At 56.3% G+C, this 22809-nt stretch overlaps 1 protein-coding gene across 1 annotated transcript; it reads right to left on the bottom strand.

Moving 5' to 3' along the window:
• Window positions 1–5357: 5357 nt before the first annotated feature.
• RIT1 (Ras like without CAAX 1) lies at window positions 5358–22642 on the bottom strand. The gene is made up of 6 exons (XM_040412153.1): window positions 22531–22642; window positions 8214–8313; window positions 8071–8127; window positions 7911–7984; window positions 6173–6364; window positions 5358–6091 (listed from the first exon to the last, which is right to left on the bottom strand). Exons 2-6 carry the CDS (start codon window positions 8311–8313, stop codon window positions 5861–5863), a joined length of 654 nt encoding a protein of 217 aa, XP_040268087.1. The 5' UTR covers window positions 22531–22642; the 3' UTR covers window positions 5358–5860.
• Between the last annotated feature and the right edge of the window lie 167 nt (window positions 22643–22809).

Here is a 22809-nt window from a genome sequence, read left to right as displayed (position 1 = left end):
TGTAGGTGTATATACTGGGTTGTAGTGATGTCACATGTGGGTGTATATACTGGGTTGTAGTGATGTCACATGTGGGTGTATATACTGCGTTGTAGTGATGTCACATGTAGGTGTATATACGGGGTTGTAGTGATGTCACATGTAGGTGTATATACGGGGTTGTAGTGATGTCACATGTAGGTGTATATACTGGGTTGTAGTGATGTCACATGTGGGTGTATATACTGCGTTGTAGTTATGTCACATGTAGGTGTATATACGGGGTTGTAGTGATGTCACATGTAGGTGTATATACGGGGTTGTAGTGATGTCACATGTAGGTGTATATACGGGGTTGTAGTGATGTCACATGTGGGTGTATATACTGCTTTGTAGTGATGTCACATGTGGGCGTATATACTGCGTTGTAGTGATGTGATATACCGTATATTGTGTTGGGACGAGACCATTGGAGGTCAGTATCATGACTGGGTCTACATGTATATATAGCGGTGGGAGTATCCACATATAGCGGAGCGGTCAGGGCATGCTGAGGGCTGCTCCGGGCCTCCTCATTTGGTGTATGGCCTCTTCTTTCCTGATGGGAATCAGTGATAGTCTGGACTGGAGCTGAGTGCTATACCGAGCACGACCACTATACAATGTATGGCGCTGTGCTCTGTGACCACGGGGCTCACAGGAGTCTTCTCATACAGCTGATCAGGGGGTCCCGGGTGTACGACCCCCACCCATCAGATACTGATGACCGATCCTGAGGACAGTTCTATAGAAGAGAATGGAGCTGAGTGCTATACCGAGCACAGCCACTATACAATGTACGGCGCTGTGCTCGGTGATCAGGGAGAAGACCGCGGGGCTCACAGGAGTCTTCTCATACAGCTGATCGGGGGGGGTCCCGGGTGTAGGACCCCCACCCATCAGATACTGATGACCGATCCTGAGGACAGTTCTATAGAAGAGAATGGAGCTGAGTGTTATACCGAGCACGGCCACTATACAATGTACGGCGCTGTGCTCGGTGATCAGGGAGAAGACTATGGGGCTCACAGGAGTCTTCTCAAACAGATGATCGGGGGGGGTCCCGGGTGTAGGACCCCCACCCATCAGATACTGATGACCGATCCTGAGGACAGTTCTATAGAAGAGAATGGAGCTGAGTGTTATACCGAGCACGGCCACTATACAATGTACGGCGCAGTGATCAGGGAGAAGACCACGGGGCTCACAGGAGTCTTCTCATACAGCTGATCGGAGGGTCCCGGGTGTAGAACCCCCACCCATCTGATACTGATGACCGATCCTGAGGACAGTTCTATAGAAGAGAATGGAGCTGAGTGCTATACCGAGCACGGCCACTATACAATGTACGGCGCTGTGCTCGGTGATCAGGGAGAAGACCACGGGGCTCACAGGAGTCTTCTCAAACAGCTGATCGGAGGGTCCTGGGTGTAGGACCCCCACCCATCAGATACTGATGACCGATCCTGAGGGCAGTCCTATAGAAGAGAATGGAGCTGAGTGCGATACCGAGCACGGCCACTATACAATGTACGGCGCTGTGCTCGGTGATCAGGGAGAAGACCATGGGGCTCACAGGAGTCTTCTCAAACAGCTGATCGGAGGGTCCTGGGTGTAGGACCCCCACCCATCAGATACTGATGACCGATCCTGAGGGCAGTCCTATAGAAGAGAATGGAGCTGAGTGCTATACCGAGCACGGCCACTATACAATGTACGGCGCTGTGCTCGGTGATCAGGGAGAAGACCACGGGGCTCACAGGAGTCTTCTCATACAGCTGATCGGAGGGTCCCGGGTGTAGGACCCCCACCCATCAGATACTGATGACCGATCCTGAGGACAGTTCTATAGAAGAGAATGGAGCTGAGTGCTATACCGAGCACAGCCACTATACAATGTACGGCGCTGTGCTCGGTGATAAGGGACAAGACCACGGGGCTCACAGGAGTCTTCTCAAACAGATGATCGGGGGGGGTCCCGGGTGTAGGACCCCCACCCATCAGATACTGATGACCGATCCTGAGGACAGTTCTATAGAAGAGAATGGAGCTGAGTGTTATACCGAGCACGACCACTATACAATGTATGGCGCTGTGCTCTGTGACCACGGGGCTCACAGGAGTCTTCTCAAACAGCTGATCGGAGGGGTCCCGGGTGTAGAACCCCCACCCATCTGATACTGATGACCGATCCTGAGGACAGTTCTATAGAAGAGAATGGAGCTGAGTGCTATACCGAGCACGGCCACTATACAATGTACGGCGCTGTGCTCGGTGATCAGGGAGAAGACCGCAGGGCTCACAGGAGTCTTCTCAAACAGCTGATCGCAGGGGTCCCGGATGTACGACCCACACCCATCAGATACTGATGACCGATCCTGAGGAAAGTCCCATAGAAGAGAATGGAGCTGAGTGCTATACCGAGCACGGCCACTATACAATGTACGGCGCTGTGATCAGGGAGAAGACCACGGGGCTCACAGGAGTCTTCTCAAACAGCTGATCGGGGGGGGTCCCGGGTGTAGGACCCCACCCATCAGATACTGATGACCGATCCTGAGGACAGTTCTATAGAAGAGAATGGAGCTGAGTGTTATACCGAGCACGACCACTATACAATGTATGGCGCTGTGCTCTGTGACCACGGGGCTCACAGGAGTCTTCTCATACAGCTGATCGGAGGGTCCCGGGTGTAGAACCCCCACCCATCTGATACTGATGACCGATCCTGAGGACAGTTCTATAGAAGAGAATGGAGCTGAGTGCTATACCGAGCATGGCCACTATACAATGTACGGCGCTGTGATCAGGGAGAAGACCACGGGGCTCACAGGAGTCTTCTCAAACAGCTGATCGGAGGGGTCCCGGGTGTACGACCCCCACCCATCAGATACTGATGACCGATCCTGAGGAAAGTCCCATAGAAGAGAATGGAGCTGAGTGCTATACCGAGCATGGCCACTATACAATGTACGGCGCTGTGCTCGGTGATCAGGGAGAAGACCGCAGGGCTCACAGGAGTCTTCCAGCTGATCGGCGGGGACCACCCAGGCTCGGACTGGCCCACAGGGGAATCCCCCAGTGGGCCCCAGTCTACTATCTCCTGCACAAGTCAGCAGAATGCTCCGTCACCGTCTTTGGTTGCCCCCAGACATTTTACCAAAATCTTGTAATGAACAGCTCCAGCCCATAATAAGCCCCGAATATTCATGAGCTCCCGCCTCTCCCCAGATTCCCTTTAACTCAGATGCTGGCCACTTAACTCCTTAGATGCTGCGGTCAATAGCAGTGAGGGCGGGGCTGGCCACAGAAAAGGGTGTAGCTTGTGTGCAACAAAAGCAGTGGTGATGTCCTCATTGCACCAAAGACCTAATTTGCATAACTCAGGAACGGGGTCTGGGACCAAGAAAAATAGTACTTTTAATCAGGTGAAGCCCCACAGTGTATCTATGCAGAGAGATAGGGGGCGCTGGGGACCTTCATAGATAGGTTTGTGACCCCTTTTACTTTCCTGAAGGTGTTATTACTATCATGGCCCTGTCCAGAGCAGCAATGTGCCAACGGTCCATAGCTGGTGTGAGGTGCACATTCGCCCCCCCCCCCCCCCATCTGAAGTTGTGTGCTCAGTGACAAGGATTCCCTGCTCTTCTCCGGCCACAAGCCACCCGCCCATCTAACCATGCAATACCGGTGCATTACCCGCTGCCCTGGTGACCACCGAGAAGACACATGCAAGAACGGCACGTTACCATCTGCCCGGGGAACCACGAGAAGACACATGCAATAGCGGTGCGCTACCATCTGCCCGGGGAACCACGAGAAGACACATGCAAGAACGGCACGTTACCATCTGCCCGGGGAACCACGAGAAGACACATGCAATAGCGGTGCGTTACCATCTGCCTGGGGAACCACAAGAAGACACATGCAATACCAGTGCGTTACCATCTGCCCAGGGGACTACCGAGAAGACGCATGAAAGAACGTCACGTTACCATCTGCCCGGGGGGCTACCGAGAAGACACATGCAAAACCGGTGCGTTACCATCTGCCCAGGGGACAACCGAAAAGAAACATGCAATACCGGTGCATTATCATCTGCCCGGGGGACCACTGAGAAAACACATGCAATACCGGTGCGTTACCATCTGCCCGGGGGACCACCGAGAAGATGCATGAAAGAATGTCACGTTACCATCTGCCCGGGGAACCACGAGAAGACACATGCAATAGCGGTGCGTTACCATCTGCCCAGGGGACTACCGAGAAGAAACATGCAATACCGGTGCGTTACCATCTGCCCGGGGGGCTACCGAGAAGACATATGCAATACCGGTGCGTTACCATCTGCCCAGGGGACAACCGAAAAGAAACATGCAATACCGGTGCGTTAACATCTGCCCGGGGGACCACTGAGAAAACACATGCAATACCGGTGCGTTACCATCTGCCCGGGGGACCACCGAGAAGATGCATGCAATACCGGTGCATTACCATCTGCCCGGGGGACCACCGAGAAGACGCATGAAAGAATGTCACGTTACCATCTGCCCGGGGAACCACGAGAAGACACATGCAATAGCGGTGCGTTACCATCTGCCCAGGGGACTACCGAGAAGAAACATGCAATACCGGTGCGTTACCATCTGCCCGGGGGGCTACCGAGAAGACATATGCAATACCGGTGCGTTACCATCTGCCCAGGGGACAACCGAAAAGAAACATGCAATACCGGTGCGTTATCATCTGCCCAGGGGACCACTGAGAAAACACATGCAATACCGGTGCGTTACCATCTGCCCGGGGGACCACCGAGAAGATGCATGCAATACCGGTGCATTACCATCTGCCCGGGGGACCACCGAGAAGATGCATGCAATACCAGTGTGTTACCATCTGCCCGGGGGACCACCGAGAAGATAAATGCAATCCCGGTGTGTTACCATCTGCTCAGGTAATCACACAGAAGACGCATGCAATCCTGGTGTGTTACCATCTGCCCAGGTGACCACACAATACCAGCACAGAAGCATCTGCAGGAACCCTAGAAAAAAGTTCAACCTTACTCCATTAAACCATCCCACAAGTCATGGCTCTGTCTCCTTCATGGTGCCCTCAGGTGTGGTCGTCGCAGCTCACCTACGATGGCGGCAGAGAAGATGTGCTTTCCGGCTGGATTCTCACAACCAAGCAGCAACATGTCACGGATAGTCGGGATGTCTGTAGGCTTAGAGGGGAACAGCACAGACTTCCCTCACCCATTCTGCAGCCTGTTCACCTCAGCCACCATCAAACCTTCACCCAGCTGTAAGTGCCAAGGAGACACGAGAAGGCGGCAGTAAGGATGCAGCAGGTTTACTATACACAACTGTTAATAAGGTTTAGAAAAACATACAAAAACTGTGCAAAAGGAGAGGTGTGGACACAACACCTGTGGAGCAGACAGGACCCCCTCCATCAGTGTGCAGGATCTGTATGTGCCCCTTTTACCAGTGACGTCAGATTTGGGAGGAGGGGGCCCTTGTGAAGTGCACTGATCATAAAACAGTCATGCAGTCAGTTCCAGTCTTGACCTCGACGGCTCCATTCCTGGTCAGCGCAGCAGTCGAGGACATATTAGTAATGAAGTTGGGCCATGTTGGGTCCAAAGTCCCCTCCACATGGGCTCATGCCATATAGTATGTGCGGTTAGTAATTCACAGCTGAGGAAGGGGAGACAGGTGCGGCCTCTCGTATATACTGTATATGCCCAGTCTATCTATTTACATAGAGGTTGTAAGAAGCCTGGGCCTCCGCCTGCATCTCCCCAGATGAGTGCTAGTCCCACAAACACCAAGTCCGGTCAAGTCACCGACTCCTTCTTTTTCCTAAACGGGGACTTCAGTCTCTTCCACAGAGATGACTTAGGTTTACATTTGCGTTCATTGACCAGAGCCGCCTCCTTCTCCTTCCTGCGAATCTCACGGACCAGAGCATGGAAAATATCGTCGATGTAGTAACGGAACGCAGCAGATGTCTCGAAAAACGGACAGTTGAACTCTCGTGCTAACGAGCTACCCTCTTCCTTGGAGACCTAGCAATAAGAGGGTGTGAGGGGAGACCACTACATACGATACAATAATTGCGGGCAGTAGGATCCACTCCTAGAATTTACCTGGCGAAGGCGAGAAAGGTCTGACTTATTCCCCACCAAGACCACCGGCGTGTCGTCTGTCCGCCTGACGCGATAGATCAACTGCTTGAATTCACGCACTTCATGAAAGCTGCGGCGGTCAGTGATGGAGTAGCAGATGATAAAGCCTTCTCCAGCTCTCATGTATTGGTCCCTCATTGCTGTGAACTCTGCCTGCAGAAAACACAAGGAAATTAGCAAATAGACCCTGGGGCGGTGGGGACACTGCAGGTCGGATGAGAGGGACCATCACCAAGACTACAACTTCTCTAGATCTGATGGCAGAGCAGAAAGGACCACAGAGCCTCCATCAGCATCAGTTCTTCAGAATGTGCTCTTCTGGTTCCTGGCCCTGATTCCCCTTTCCTGACTCCGGCATCCACTCTATCCCTTCTCTGTTGTCCACCCTCTTCCTTCTCCAACGTCCACCCTCCTCCAGCGTCCTCCATGTCCCTTCTCTGTGGTCCACCCTCTTCCTTCTCCAGCTTCCACCCTCCTGCAGCGTCCTCCATGTCCCTTCTCTGTGGTCCACCCTCTTCCTTCTCCAGCTTCCACCCTCCTGCAGCGTCCTCCATGTCCCTTCTCTGTGGTCCACCCTCTTCCTTCTCCAGCTTCCACCCTCCTGCAGCGTCCTCCATGTCCCTTCTCTGTGGTCCACCCTCTACCTTCTCCAGCTTCCACCCTCCTGCAGCGTCCTCCCTGTGCCTCTTCTGTTGCCAACCCTCTCCCGCCTCAGCCCCCCTCCTACCTCTGACATCAGTTCTCCTCCCCTGTCTCCATGTAGTGCCCCTTTTAAGTGCCCAGTGGGTCGGTATCTCATTCAGCTTCTGATGGACTTTGGTTTTTTGAGGGGAACCACTGAGGAAGAGGTAGCGATTTACCTCGAAACGCGTCTGGTGTTTACTTGTCCACTTGCTGAATGAATCTCCGTTAATAAGCATGGCCATGCACGAATATAGACTTTAAGGCTGTTAACTAAAAGATTCTATATCCACTATACATTCGCAGCTGTAAGAAAGATGGTGAGATCGAGGAAGTCACGCTCACTCATCTCGCGAGAGACAGCCGCGGGAGCAGAGAGCGAAGGAGACAAGACGAGAAACATACAAGCCGGCCGTCTAAGTCCCACGCCAACTGCTCCAAGTACAGCAAGAGGAATCGAGCGCCCACATGGGGGACACCTATTATACAGCCTACAACTTCTCACCGCGAGTACGGATTGAAAGGGGAACAATTGTGTATACCGCTACACTACTAACAGAAGTTGTACTAACACAACTAACTCCATAGGCATCTACCCTGTGGAAATCATCTGGGGACTACTAACCGTCTACTTACCTCTAATAGAGTGTTCGGTTTCACCAATATCTCTAACAGTATTGAGCACATCAAGCCTTTTAAAGTTTTGTTGAACTCTTTACATGTGCATTAACCAACAAGAAATACACATGAAAGAAGCGGACAGTGGTCGATTATCGGGATCATGCCCCTAGCTCCATGAAGCCATCATACGTGTGGATGAGAAGCGCCCTACTTACTGCTATATTGCTATTCTGTTGATTTTTCATCGAAAAATTATTTTTACAGTTTTTATTATTTTATATTAGTGTTTCTGTACCTATCAGGTCCTTTTTATACAATAAATTGTGAATGACTACAAATATATGAGTGCCTGTCCACTTCTAGATTATGGATTTGGGTTTATGTCGCAGCCCCCTACCTGTCCGGCCGTATCCAGGATGTCCAGGTTGGCCGGCTCATCATCAATTCGTATGCGGATTTTATAAGCGTCCTCTGGAATTAAAGGAGAAAATAACTGGGTCACACAAAAGGGGAATGCACTGAAAATCTGGGGCAGATTGGTAGATGGCGGTACTCACCAATGGTGGGGTCGTGATCCTCCGGAAAGCGATGGCTAATGAACTGCATGGTCATGGCTATGGAGAGAAACGTGTGCATTACCCATCTGCCTCATCAAAGTGCCCAATCACGAGCTATCCTGAGCGCCAGGTGGAAAACTCACCGCTCTTCCCCACACCGCCAGCTCCCAGCATGACAAGCTTGTACTCCCGCGGCTGTACCGATAAGGCCGGTGCGATGGTGCGACTGGTAACCGGCTCCATCTGAAACAGCACCACAGATTACCCACTGCACACCTGTCCTCCTCTGTACGCCCCTGTATCCTGTCCTCCTCTTCTGTACGCCCCTGTATTCTGTCCTCCTCCTCTGTACGCCCCTGTATTCTGTCCTCCTCCTCTGTACGCCCCTGTATGCCCGTCCTCCTCCTCTGTACACCCTTGTATCCCCGTCCTCCTCCTCTGTACGCCCCTGTATTCTGTCCTCCTCCTCTGTACACCCCTGTATCCCCGTCCTCCTCCTCTGTACGCCCCTGTATTCTGTCCTCCTCCTCTGTACACCCCTGTATCCCCGTCCTCCTCCTCTGTACGCCCCTGTATTCTGTCCTCCTCCTCTGTACACCCCTGTATCCCCGTCCTCCTCCTCTGTACGCCCCTGTATCCTGTCCTCCTCTTCTGTACGCCCCTGTATCCCCGTCTTCCTCCTCTGTACGCCCCTGTATTCTGTCCTCCTCCTCTGTACGCCCCTGTATGCCCGTCCTCCTCCTCTGTACGCCCCTGTATCCCCGTCCTCCTCCTCTGTACACCCCTGTATCCCCGTTCTCCTCTGTACGCCCCTGTATCCCCGTCCTCCTCCTCTGTACGCCCCTGTATCCTCTCCTCCTCTGTACGCCCCTGTATTCTCTCCTCCTCTGTACGCCCCTGTATCCCCGTCCTCCTCCTCTGTACGCCCCTGTATCCCCGTCCTCCTCCTCTGTACGCCCCTGTATTCTGTCCTCCTCCTCTGTACACCCCTGTATCCCCGTCCTCCTCCTCTGTACGCCCCTGTATTCTGTCCTCCTCCTCTGTACGCCCCTGTATCCTGTCCTCCTCCTCCTCTGTACGCCCCTGTATCCTGTCCTCCTCCTCTGTACGCCCCTTTATCCCCGTCTTCCTCCTCTGTACGCCCCTGTATCCTGTCCTCCTCCTCTGTACGCCCCTGTATCCTGTCCTCCTCCTCTGTACGCCCCTGTATCCTGTCCTCCTCCTCTGTACGCCCCTGTATCCTGTCCTCCTCCTCTGTACGCCCCTGTATTCTGTCCTCCTCCTCTGTACGCCCCTGTATCCTTGTCCTCCTCCTCTGTACGCCCCTGTATCCTTGTCCTCCTCTGTATCCCCGTCCTCCTGCTCTGTACGCCCCTGTATCCTGTCCTCCTCCTCTGTACGCCCCTGTATCCTGTCCTCCTCCTCTGTACGCCCCTGTATTCTGTCCTCCTCCTCTGTACGCCCCTGTATCCTTGTCCTCCTCCTCTGTACGCCCCTGTATCCTTGTCCTCCTCTGTATCCCCGTCCTCCTGCTCTGTACGCCCCTGTATCCTGTCCTCCTCCTCTGTACGCCCCTGTATTCTGTCCTCCTCCTCTGTACACCCCTGTATCCCCGTCCTCCTCCTCTGTACACCCCTGTATCCCCGTCCTCCTCCTCTGTACACCCCTGTATTCCCGTCCTCCTCCTCTGTACACCCCTGTATCCTGTCCTCCTCCTCTGTACACCCCTGTATCCTGTCCTCCTCCTCTGTACACCCCTGTATTCCCGTCCTCCTCCTCTGTACACCCCTGTATCCTGTCGTCCTCCTCCTCCTCTGTACGCCCCTGTATCCCCGTCCTCCTCCTCTGTACGCCCCTGTATTCTGTCCTCCTCCTCTGTACGCCCCTGTATGCCCGTCCTCCTCCTCTGTACGCCCTTGTATCCCCGTCCTCCTCCTCTGTACGCCCCTGTATTCTGTCCTCCTCCTCTGTACACCCCTGTATCCCCGTCCTCCTCCTCTGTACGCCCCTGTATCCCCGTCCTCCTCCTCTGTACGCCCCTGTATCCCCGTCCTCCTCCTCTGTACGCCCCTGTATCCTGTCCTCCTCCTCTGTACGCCCCTGTATTCTGTCCTCCTCCTCTGTACACCCCTGTATCCTGTCCTCCTCCTCTGTACGCCCCTGTATTCTGTCCTCCTCCTCTGTACGCCCCTGTATCCCCGTCGTCCTCCTCCTCTGTACACCCCTGTATCCCCGTCGTCCTCCTCCTCTGTACACCCCTGTATCCCCGTCGTCCTCCTCCTCTGTACGCCCCTGTATCCCCAATCTCCTCTGTACACCCCTGTATCCTGTCGTCCTCCTCCTCCTCTGTACACCCCTGTATCCCCGTTCTCCTCTGTACACCCCTGTATCCCCGTCCTCCTCCTCTGTACGCCCCTGTATCCCCAATCTCCTCTGTACGCCCCTGTATCCTGTCCTCCTCCTCTGTACGCCCCAGTATTCTGTCCTCCTCCTCTGTACACCCCTGTATCCCCGTCCTCCTCCTCTGTACGCCCCTGTATTCTGTCCTCCTCCTCTGTACACCCTTGTATCCCCGTCCTCCTCCTCTGTACGCCCCTGTATCCTGTCCTCCTCCTCTGTACGCCCCTGTATCCTGTCCTCCTTCTCTGTACACCCCTGTATCCCCGTCCGCCTCCTCTGTACACCCCTGTATCCTGTCCTCCTCCTCCTCTGTACACCCCTGTATCCCCGTCCTCCTCCTCTGTACACCCCTGTATCCCCGTCCGCCTCCTCTGTACGCCCCTGTATCCCCGTCGTCCTCCTCCTCTGTACACCCCTGTATCCCCGTCGTCCGCCTCCTCTGTACACCCCTGTATTCTGTCCTCCTCCTCTGTACACCCCTGTATCCCCGTCGTCCTCCTCCTCTGTACACCCCTGTATTCTGTCCTCCTCCTCTGTACACCCCTGTATTCTGTCCTCCTCCTCTGTACACCCCTGTATCCTGTCCTCCTCCTCTGTACACCCCTGTATCCTGTCGTCCTCCTCCTCTGTACACCCCTGTATCCTGTCCTCCTCCTCTGTACACCCCTGTATCCTGTCGTCCTCCTCCTCTGTACGCCCCTGTATCCTGTCGTCCTCCTCCTCTGTACACCCCTGTATCCTGTCGTCCTCCTCCTCCTCTGTACACCCCTGTATCCTGTCCTCCTCCTCTGTACGCCCCTGTATCCTGTCCTCCTCCTCTGTACACCCCTGTATCCCCGTCCTCCTCCTCTGTACGCCCCTGTATCCCCGTCGTCCTCCTCCTCTGTACACCCCTGTATCCCCGTCGTCCTCCTCCTCTGTACACCCCTGTATCCCCGTTCTCCTCTGTACACCCCTGTATCCTGTCGTCCTCCTCCTCTGTACACCCCTGTATCCTGTCGTCCTCCTCCTCCTCTGTACACCCCTGTATCCTGTCGTCCTCCTCCTCTGTACGCCCCTGTATCCCCGTCCTCCTCTGTACGCCCCTGTATCCTGTCGTCCTCCTCCTCTGTACACCCCTGTATCCTGTCCTCCTCCTCTGTACACCCCTGTATCCCCGTCCTCCTCCTCTGTACACCCCTGTATTCTGTCCTCCTCCTCTGTACGCCCCTGTATCCCCGTCCTCCTCCTCTGTACACCCCTGTATCCCCGTCCTCCTCTGTACACCCCTGTATCCCCGTCCTCCTCTGTACACCCCTGTATCCCCGTCCTCCTCTGTACACCCTTGTATCCTGTCCTCCTCCTCTGTACACCCTTGTATCCCCGTCCTCCTCTGTACACCCCTGTATCCCCGTCCTCCTCCTCTGTACACCCCTGTATCCCCAATCTCCTCTGTACACCCCTGTATCCTGTCGTCCTCCTCCTCTGTACACCCCTGTATCCTGTCGTCCTCCTCCTCCTCTGTACACCCCTGTATCCTGTCGTCCTCCTCCTCCTCTGTACACCCCTGTATCCTGTCCTCCTCCTCCTCTGTACACCCCTGTATTCCCGTCCTCCTCCTCTGTACACCCCTGTATCCCCGTCCTCCTCCTCTGTACACCCCTGTATCCTGTCGTCCTCCTCCTCCTCTGTACACCCCTGTATCCTGTCGTCCTCCTCCTCTGTACACCCCTGTATCCTGTCCTCCTCCTCTGTACGCCCCTGTATCCCCGTCCTCCTCCTCTGTACACCCCTGTATCCCCGTCCTCCTCCTCTGTACACCCCTGTATCCCCGTCCTCCTCCTCTGTACACCCCTGTATCCTGTCGTCCTCCTCCTCCTCTGTACACCCCTGTATCCTGTCGTCCTCCTCCTCTGTACACCCCTGTATCCCCGTCCTCCTCCTCTGTACGCCCCTGTATCCCCAATCTCCTCTGTACACCCCTGTATCCTGTCCTCCTCTGTACACCCCTGTATCCCCGTTCTCCTCTGTACGCCCCTGTATCCCCGTTCTCCTCTGTACGCCCCTGTATCCTGTCGTCCTCCTTCTCTGTACGCCCCTGTATCCCCGTCCTCCTCCTCTGTACACCCCTGTATCCCCGTCCTCCTCTGTACACCCCTGTATCCTGTCCTCCTCCTCTGTACACCCTTGTATCCCCGTCCTCCTCTGTACACCCCTGTATCCCCGTCCTCCTCCTCTGTACACCCCTGTATCCCCAATCTCCTCTGTACACCCCTGTATCCTGTCGTCCTCCTCCTCCTCTGTACACCCCTGTATCCTGTCCTCCTCCTCCTCTGTACACCCCTGTATCCTGTCCTCCTCCTCTGTACGCCCCTGTATCCTGTCCTCCTCTGTACACCCCTGTATCCTGTCCTCCTCCTCTGTACACCCCTGTATTCCCGTCCTCCTCCTCTGTACACCCCTGTATCCCCGTCCTCCTCCTCTGTACACCCCTGTATCCTGTCGTCCTCCTCCTCCTCTGTACACCCCTGTATCCTGTCGTCCTCCTCCTCTGTACGCCCCTGTATCCCCGTCCTCCTCCTCTGTACACCCCTGTATCCTGTCGTCCTCCTCCTCTGTACGCCCCTGTATCCCCGTCCTCCTCCTCTGTACACCCCTGTATCCCCGTCCTCCTCCTCTGTACACCCTTGTATCCCCGTCCTCCTCCTCTGTACACCCCTGTATCCCCGTCCTCCTCCTCTGTACACCCCTGTATCCTGTCGTCCTCCTCCTCTGTACGCCCCTGTATCCTGTCCTCCTCCTCCTCTGTACACTCCTGTATCCCCGTCCTCCTCCTCTGTACACCCCTGTATTCTGTCCTCCTCCTCTGTACACCCCTGTATCCTGTCGTCCTCCTCCTCTGTACGCCCCTGTATCCTGTCCTCCTCCTCCTCTGTACACTCCTGTATCCCCGTCCTCCTCCTCTGTACACCCCTGTATCCTGTCGTCCTCCTCCTCCTCTGTACACCCCTGTATCCCCGTCCTCCTCCTCTGTACACCCCTGTATCCTGTCCTCCTCCTCCTCTGTACACCCCTGTATCCTGTCCTCCTCCTCTGTACACCCCTGTATCCCCGTCCTCCTCCTCTGTACACCCCTGTATCCCCGTCCTCCTCCTCTGTACACCCCTGTATCCTGTCGTCCTCCTCCTCCTCTGTACACCCCTGTATCCTGTCGTCCTCCTCCTCTGTACGCCCCTGTATCCCCGTCCTCCTCCTCTGTACACCCCTGTATCCTGTCCTCCTCCTCCTCTGTACACCCCTGTATCCTGTCCTCCTTCTCTGTACACCCCTGTATCCCCGTCCTCCTCCTCTGTACACCCCTGTATCCTGTCCTCCTCCTCCTCTGTACGCCCTGTATCCCCGTCCTCCTTCTCTGTACACCCCTGTATCCTGTCCTCCTCCTCCTCTGTACACCCCTGTATCCTGTCGTCCTCCTCCTCCTCTGTACACCCCTGTATCCTGTCCTCCTTCTCTGTACACCCCTGTATCCCCCGTCCTCCTCCTCTGTACACCCCTGTATCCTGTCCTCCTCCTCCTCTGTATGCCCCTGTATCCCCGTCCTCCTTCTCTGTACACCCCTGTATCCTGTCCTCCTCCTCCTCTGTACACCCCTGTATCCTGTCGTCCTCCTCCTCCTCTGTACACCCCTGTATCCTGTCCTCCTCCTCCTCTGTACACCCCTGTATTCTGTCCTCCTCCTCTGTACACCCCTGTATTCTGTCCTCCTCCTCTGTACGCCCCTGTATCCTGTCGTCCTCCTCCTCCTCTGTACACCCCTGTATCCTGTCGTCCTCCTCCTCTGTACGCCCCTGTATGCCCGTCCTCCTCCTCTGTACACCCCTGTATCCTGTCCTCCTCCTCTGTACACCCCTGTATCCCTGTCCTCCTCCTCTGTACACCCCTGTATCCTGTCCTCCTCCTCTGTACACCCCTGTATCCCTGTCCTCCTCCTCTGTACACCCCTGTATCCTGTCGTCCTCCTCCTCCTCTGTACACCCCTGTATCCTGTCCTCCTCCTCTGTACACCCCTGTATCCCCGTCCTCCTCCTCTGTACACCCCTGTATCCTGTCGTCCTCCTCCTCCTCTGTATGCCCCTGTATTCCCGTCCTCCTCCTCTGTACACCCCTGTATCCTGTCGTCCTCCTCCTCCTCTGTATGCCCCTGTATTCCCGTCCTCCTTCTCTGTACACCCCTGTATCCTGTCGTCCTCCTCCTCCTCTGTACACCCCTGTATCCTGTCGTCCTCCTCCTCCTCTGTACACCCCTGTATCCTGTCCTCCTCCTCCTCTGTACACCCCTGTATCCTGTCCTCCTCCTCCTCTGTACACCCCTGTATCCTGTCCTCCTCCTCCTCTGTACACCCCTGTATCCCCGTCCTCCTCCTCTGTACACCCCTGTATCCTGTCGTCCTCCTCCTCCTCTGTACACCCCTGTATCCTGTCCTCCTCCTCCTCTGTACGCCCCTGTATTCTGTCCTCCTCCTCTGTACACCCCTGTATCCCCGTCCTCCTCCTCTGTACACCCCTGTATCCTGTCGTCCTCCTCCTCTGTACACCCCTGTATCCTGTCCTCCTCTGTACACCCCTGTATCCTGTCCTCCTCCTCTGTACGCCCCTGTATCCCCGTCCTCCTCCTCTGTACACCCCTGTATTCCCGTCCTCCTCCTCTGTACACCCCTGTATCCTGTCGTCCTCCTCCTCCTCTGTACACCCCTGTATCCTGTCGTCCTCCTCCTCTGTACGCCCCTGTATCCTGTCCTCCTCCTCTGTACACCCCTGTATCCCCGTCCTCCTCCTCTGTACACCCCTGTATCCCTGTCCTCCTCCTCTGTACACCCCTGTATCCTGTCGTCCTCCTCCTCCTCTGTACACCCCTGTATCCTGTCGTCCTCCTCCTCTGTACGCCCCTGCATCCCCGTCCTCCTCCTCTGTACGCCCCTGTATCCCCAATCTCCTCTGTACACCCCTGTATCCTGTCCTCCTCTGTACGCCCCTGTATCCCCGTCCTCCTCCTCTGTACGCCCCTGTATTCTGTCCTCCTCCTCTGTACACCCCTGTATCCTGTCGTCCTCCTCCTCTGTACGCCCCTGTATCCCCGTCCTCCTCCTCTGTACGCCCCTGTATCCTGTCCTCCTCCTCTGTACACCCCTGTATCCCTGTCCTCCTCCTCTGTACACCCCTGTATCCTGTCCTCCTCCTCCTCCTCTGTACACCCTTGTATTCTGTCCTCCTCCTCTGTACACCCCTGTATCCTGTCGTCCTCCTCCTCTGTACGCCCCTGTATCCCCGTCCTCCTCCTCTGTACGCCCCTGTATCCCCAATCTCCTCTGTACACCCCTGTATCCTGTCCTCCTCTGTACGCCCCTGTATCCCCAATCTCCTCTGTACACCCCTGTATCCTGTCCTCCTCCTCTGTACGCCCCTGTATTCTGTCCTCCTCCTCTGTACACCCCTGTATTCTGTCCTCCTCCTCTGTACACCCCTGTATCCCCGTTCTCCTCTGTACACCCCTGTATCCTTTCGTCCTCCTCCTCTGTACACCCCTGTATCCTGTCGTCCTCCTCCTCCTCTGTACACCCCTGTATCCTGTCCTCCTCCTCTGTACGCCCCTGTATCCTGTCCTCCTCCTCTGTACACCCCTGTATCCCCGTCCTCCTCCTCTGTACGCCCCTGTATCCCCGTCGTCCTCCTCCTCTGTACACCCCTGTATCCCCGTCGTCCTCCTCCTCTGTACACCCCTGTATCCCCGTTCTCCTCTGTACACCCCTGTATCCTGTCGTCCTCCTCCTCTGTACACCCCTGTATCCTGTCGTCCTCCTCCTCCTCTGTACACCCCTGTATCCTGTCGTCCTCCTCCTCTGTACGCCCCTGTATCCCCGTCCTCCTCTGTACGCCCCTGTATCCTGTCGTCCTCCTCCTCTGTACACCCCTGTATCCTGTCCTCCTTCTCTGTACGCCCCTGTATCCCCGTCCTCCTCCTCTGTACACCCCTGTATCCCCGTCCTCCTCTGTACACCCCTGTATCCCCGTCCTCCTCTGTACACCCCTGTATCCCCGTCCTCCTCTGTACACCCTTGTATCCTGTCCTCCTCCTCTGTACACCCTTGTATCCCCGTCCTCCTCTGTACACCCCTGTATCCCCGTCCTCCTCCTCTGTACACCCCTGTATCCCCAATCTCCTCTGTACACCCCTGTATCCTGTCGTCCTCCTCCTCTGTACACCCCTGTATCCTGTCGTCCTCCTCCTCCTCTGTACACCCCTGTATCCTGTCGTCCTCCTCCTCCTCTGTACACCCCTGTATCCTGTATCCTGTCCTCCTCCTCTGTACACCCCTGTATCCTGTCCTCCTCCTCCTCCTCTGTACACCCCTGTATTCCCGTCCTCCTCCTCTGTACACCCCTGTATCCCCGTCCTCCTCCTCTGTACACCCCTGTATCCTGTCGTCCTCCTCCTCCTCTGTACACCCCTGTATCCTGTCGTCCTCCTCCTCTGTACACCCCTGTATCCTGTCCTCCTCCTCTGTACGCCCCTGTATCCCCGTCCTCCTCCTCTGTACACCCCTGTATCCCCGTCCTCCTCCTCTGTACACCCCTGTATCCCCGTCCTCCTCCTCTGTACACCCCTGTATCTTGTCGTCCTCCTCCTCCTCTGTACACCCCTGTATCCTGTCGTCCTCCTCCTCTGTACACCCCTGTATCCCCGTCCTCCTCCTCTGTACGCCCCTGTATCCCCAATCTCCTCTGTACACCCCTGTATCCTGTCCTCCTCTGTACACCCCTGTATCCCCGTTCTCCTCTGTACGCCCCTGTATCCCCGTTCTCCTCTGTACGCCCCTGTATCCTGTCGTCCTCCTTCTCTGTACGCCCCTGTATCCCCGTCCTCCTCCTCTGTACACCCCTGTATCCCCGTCCTCCTCTGTACACCCCTGTATCCTGTCCTCCTCCTCTGTACACCCTTGTATCCCCGTCCTCCTCTGTACACCCCTGTATCCCCGTCCTCCTCCTCTGTACACCCCTGTATCCCCAATCTCCTCTGTACACCCCTGTGTCCTGTCGTCCTCCTCCTCCTCTGTACACCCCTGTATCCTGTCCTCCTCCTCCTCTGTACACCCCTGTATCCTGTCCTCCTCCTCTGTACGCCCCTGTATCCTGTCCTCCTCTGTACACCCCTGTATCCTGTCCTCCTCCTCTGTACACCCCTGTATTCCCGTCCTCCTCCTCTGTACACCCCTGTATCCCCGTCCTCCTCCTCTGTACACCCTTGTATCCCCGTCCTCCTCCTCTGTACACCCCTGTATCCTGTCGTCCTCCTCCTCCTCTGTACACCCCTGTATCCTGTCCTCCTCCTCTGTACGCCCCTGTATCCTGTCCTCCTCCTCTGTACACCCCTGTATCCCCGTCCTCCTCCTCTGTACGCCCCTGTATCCCCGTCGTCCTCCTCCTCTGTACACCCCTGTATCCCCGTCGTCCTCCTCCTCTGTACACCCCTGTATCCCCGTTCTCCTCTGTACACCCCTGTATCCTGTCGTCCTCCTCCTCTGTACACCCCTGTATCCTGTCGTCCTCCTCCTCCTCTGTACACCCCTGTATCCTGTCGTCCTCCTCCTCTGTACGCCCCTGTATCCCCGTCCTCCTCTGTACGCCCCTGTATCCTGTCGTCCTCCTCCTCTGTACACCCCTGTATCCTGTCCTCCTTCTCTGTACGCCCCTGTATCCCCGTCCTCCTCCTCTGTACACCCCTGTATCCCCGTCCTCCTCTGTACACCCCTGTATCCCCGTCCTCCTCTGTACACCCCTGTATCCCCGTCCTCCTCTGTACACCCTTGTATCCTGTCCTCCTCCTCTGTACACCCTTGTATCCCCGTCCTCCTCTGTACACCCCTGTATCCCCGTCCTCCTCCTCTGTACACCCCTGTATCCCCAATCTCCTCTGTACACCCCTGTATCCTGTCGTCCTCCTCCTCTGTACACCCCTGTATCCTGTCGTCCTCCTCCTCCTCTGTACACCCCTGTATCCTGTCGTCCTCCTCCTCCTCTGTACACCCCTGTATCCTGTATCCTGTCCTCCTCCTCTGTACACCCCTGTATCCTGTCCTCCTCCTCCTCCTCTGTACACCCCTGTATTCCCGTCCTCCTCCTCTGTACACCCCTGTATCCTGTCCTCCTCCTCTGTACACCCCTGTATTCCCGTCCTCCTCCTCTGTACACCCCTGTATCCCCGTCCTCCTCCTCTGTACACCCCTGTATCCTGTCGTCCTCCTCCTCCTCTGTACACCCCTGTATCCTGTCGTCCTCCTCCTCTGTACGCCCCTGTATCCCCGTCCTCCTCCTCTGTACACCCCTGTATCCTGTCGTCCTCCTCCTCTGTACGCCCCTGTATCCCCGTCCTCCTCCTCTGTACACCCCTGTATCCCCGTCCTCCTCCTCTGTACACCCTTGTATCCCCGTCCTCCTCCTCTGTACACCCCTGTATTCTGTCCTCCTCCTCTGTACACCCCTGTATCCTGTCGTCCTCCTCCTCTGTACGCCCCTGTATCCTGTCCTCCTCCTCCTCTGTACACTCCTGTATCCCCGTCCTCCTCCTCTGTACACCCCTGTATCCTGTCGTCCTCCTCCTCCTCTGTACACCCCTGTATCCCCGTCCTCCTCCTCTGTACACCCCTGTATCCTGTCCTCCTCCTCCTCTGTACACCCCTGTATCCTGTCCTCCTCCTCTGTACACCCCTGTATCCCCGTCCTCCTCCTCTGTACACCCCTGTATCCCCGTCCTCCTCCTCTGTACACCCCTGTATCCTGTCGTCCTCCTCCTCCTCTGTACACCCCTGTATCCTGTCGTCCTCCTCCTCTGTACGCCCCTGTATCCCCGTCCTCCTCCTCTGTACACCCCTGTATCCTGTCCTCCTCCTCCTCTGTACACCCCTGTATCCTGTCCTCCTTCTCTGTACACCCCTGTATCCCCGTCCTCCTCCTCTGTAAACCCCTGTATCCTGTCCTCCTCCTCCTCTGTACACCCCTGTATCCTGTCGTCCTCCTCCTCCTCTGTACACCCCTGTATCCTGTCCTCCTTCTCTGTACACCCCTGTATCCCCGTCCTCCTCCTCTGTACACCCCTGTATCCTGTCCTCCTCCTCCTCTGTACGCCCCTGTATCCCCGTCCTCCTTCTCTGTACACCCCTGTATCCTGTCCTCCTCCTCCTCTGTACACCCCTGTATCCTGTCGTCCTCCTCCTCCTCTGTACACCCCTGTATCCTGTCCTCCTTCTCTGTACACCCCTGTATCCCCCGTCCTCCTCCTCTGTACACCCCTGTATCCTGTCCTCCTCCTCCTCTGTATGCCCCTGTATCCCCGTCCTCCTTCTCTGTACACCCCTGTATCCTGTCCTCCTCCTCCTCTGTACACCCCTGTATCCTGTCGTCCTCCTCCTCCTCTGTACACCCCTGTATCCTGTCCTCCTCCTCCTCTGTACACCCCTGTATCCTGTCCTCCTCCTCTGTACACCCCTGTATTCTGTCCTCCTCCTCTGTACGCCCCTGTATCCTGTCGTCCTCCTCCTCCTCCTCTGTACACCCCTGTATCCTGTCGTCCTCCTCCTCTGTACGCCCCTGTATGCCCGTCCTCCTCCTCTGTACACCCCTGTATCCTGTCCTCCTCCTCTGTACACCCCTGTATCCTGTCGTCCTCCTCCTCCTCTGTACACCCCTGTATCCTGTCCTCCTCCTCCTCTGTACACCCCTGTATCCTGTCCTCCTCCTCTGTACACCCCTGTATTCTGTCCTCCTCCTCTGTACGCCCCTGTATCCTGTCGTCCTCCTCCTCCTCCTCTGTACACCCCTGTATCCTGTCGTCCTCCTCCTCTGTACGCCCCTGTATGCCCGTCCTCCTCCTCTGTACACCCCTGTATCCCCGTCCTCCTCCTCTGTACACCCCTGTATCCTGTCGTCCTCCTCCTCTGTACACCCCTGTATCCCTGTCCTCCTCCTCTGTACACCCCTGTATCCTGTCCTCCTCCTCTGTACACCCCTGTATCCCTGTCCTCCTCCTCTGTACACCCCTGTATCCTGTCGTCCTCCTCCTCCTCTGTACACCCCTGTATCCTGTCGTCCTCCTCCTCTGTACACCCCTGTATCCCCGTCCTCCTCCTCTGTACACCCCTGTATCCTGTCGTCCTCCTCCTCCTCTGTACACCCCTGTATCCTGTCCTCCTTCTCTGTACACCCCTGTATCCCCGTCCTCCTCCTCTGTACACCCCTGTATCCTGTCCTCCTCCTCCTCTGTACGCCCCTGTATCCCCGTCCTCCTTCTCTGTACACCCCTGTATCCTGTCCTCCTCCTCCTCTGTACACCCCTGTATCCTGTCGTCCTCCTCCTCCTCTGTACACCCCTGTATCCTGTCCTCCTTCTCTGTACACCCCTGTATCCCCCGTCCTCCTCCTCTGTACACCCCTGTATCCTGTCCTCCTCCTCCTCTGTATGCCCCTGTATCCCCGTCCTCCTTCTCTGTACACCCCTGTATCCTGTCCTCCTCCTCCTCTGTACACCCCTGTATCCTGTCGTCCTCCTCCTCCTCTGTACACCCCTGTATCCTGTCCTCCTCCTCCTCTGTACACCCCTGTATCCTGTCCTCCTCCTCTGTACACCCCTGTATTCTGTCCTCCTCCTCTGTACGCCCCTGTATCCTGTCGTCCTCCTCCTCCTCCTCTGTACACCCCTGTATCCTGTCGTCCTCCTCCTCTGTACGCCCCTGTATGCCCGTCCTCCTCCTCTGTACACCCCTGTATCCTGTCCTCCTCCTCTGTACACCCCTGTATCCCTGTCCTCCTCCTCTGTACACCCCTGTATCCTGTCCTCCTCCTCTGTACACCCCTGTATCCCTGTCCTCCTCCTCTGTACACCCCTGTATCCTGTCCTCCTCCTCCTCCTCTGTACACCCCTGTATCCTGTCGTCCTCCTCCTCTGTACGCCCCTGTATTCTGTCCTCCTCCTCTGTACACCCCTGTATCCCCGTCCTCCTCCTCTGTACACCCCTGTATCCTGTCGTCCTCCTCCTCCTCTGTACACCCCTGTATCCTGTCCTCCTCCTCCTCTGTACGCCCCTGTATTCTGTCCTCCTCCTCTGTACACCCCTGTATCCCCGTCCTCCTCCTCTGTACACCCCTGTATCCTGTCGTCCTCCTCCTCTGTACACCCCTGTATCCTGTCCTCCTCTGTACACCCCTGTATCCTGTCCTCCTCCTCTGTACGCCCCTGTATCCCCGTCCTCCTCCTCTGTACACCCCTGTATTCCCGTCCTCCTCCTCTGTACACCCCTGTATCCTGTCGTCCTCCTCCTCCTCTGTACACCCCTGTATCCTGTCGTCCTCCTCCTCTGTACGCCCCTGTATCCTGTCCTCCTCCTCTGTACACCCCTGTATCCCCGTCCTCCTCCTCTGTACACCCCTGTATCCCTGTCCTCCTCCTCTGTACACCCCTGTATCCTGTCGTCCTCCTCCTCCTCTGTACACCCCTGTATCCTGTCGTCCTCCTCCTCTGTACGCCCCTGTATCCCCGTCCTCCTCCTCTGTACGCCCCTGTATCCCCAATCTCCTCTGTACACCCCTGTATCCTGTCCTCCTCTGTACGCCCCTGTATCCCCGTCCTCCTCCTCTGTACGCCCCTGTATCCCCGTCCTCCTCCTCTGTACGCCCCTGTATTCTGTCCTCCTCCTCTGTACACCCCTGTATCCTGTCGTCCTCCTCCTCTGTACGCCCCTGTATCCCCGTCCTCCTCCTCTGTACGCCCCTGTATCCCCAATCTCCTCTGTACACCCCTGTATCCTGTCCTCCTCTGTACGCCCCTGTATCCCCAATCTCCTCTGTACACCCCTGTATCCTGTCCTCCTCCTCTGTACGCCCCTGTATCCCCGTCCTCCTCCTCTGTACGCCCCTGTATCCCCAATCTCCTCTGTACACCCCTGTATCCTGTCCTCCTCTGTACGCCCCTGTATCCCCAATCTCCTCTGTACGCCCCTGTATCCCCGTCCTCCTCCCTCAGTGATCACTTACCTCTCTTCACACAGCCGGGGTTAGTGGAGCAGAAGATGGCGGGTCGCTCTGGGAGTGGATGATTACTACTTTAAAGGACCTTTGGTGATGTCATGAGCATGTGACCAGCTATGTGGGAGGGGTCAGGCTCATATGCAGGCAGCAGGGCTGTGAGCGTGTCATCAGGGGTGTAGCTATAGGGGAAGTGGCAACTATGGGGCCAGAACTCAGAAAGGGCATGTCCGGGAGGAGGACTGGAAGATCTCATTGTGAGGACCCCCTCCACAGTACATACGGTAT

This window comes from Bufo bufo, chromosome 11 (assembly GCF_905171765.1).
Source record: "Bufo bufo chromosome 11, aBufBuf1.1, whole genome shotgun sequence".
NCBI lineage: Eukaryota > Metazoa > Chordata > Amphibia > Anura > Bufonidae > Bufo > Bufo bufo.
Note: the sequence above shows the minus strand (reverse complement) of the source record. Positions and strands in the feature narration are given on the sequence as shown.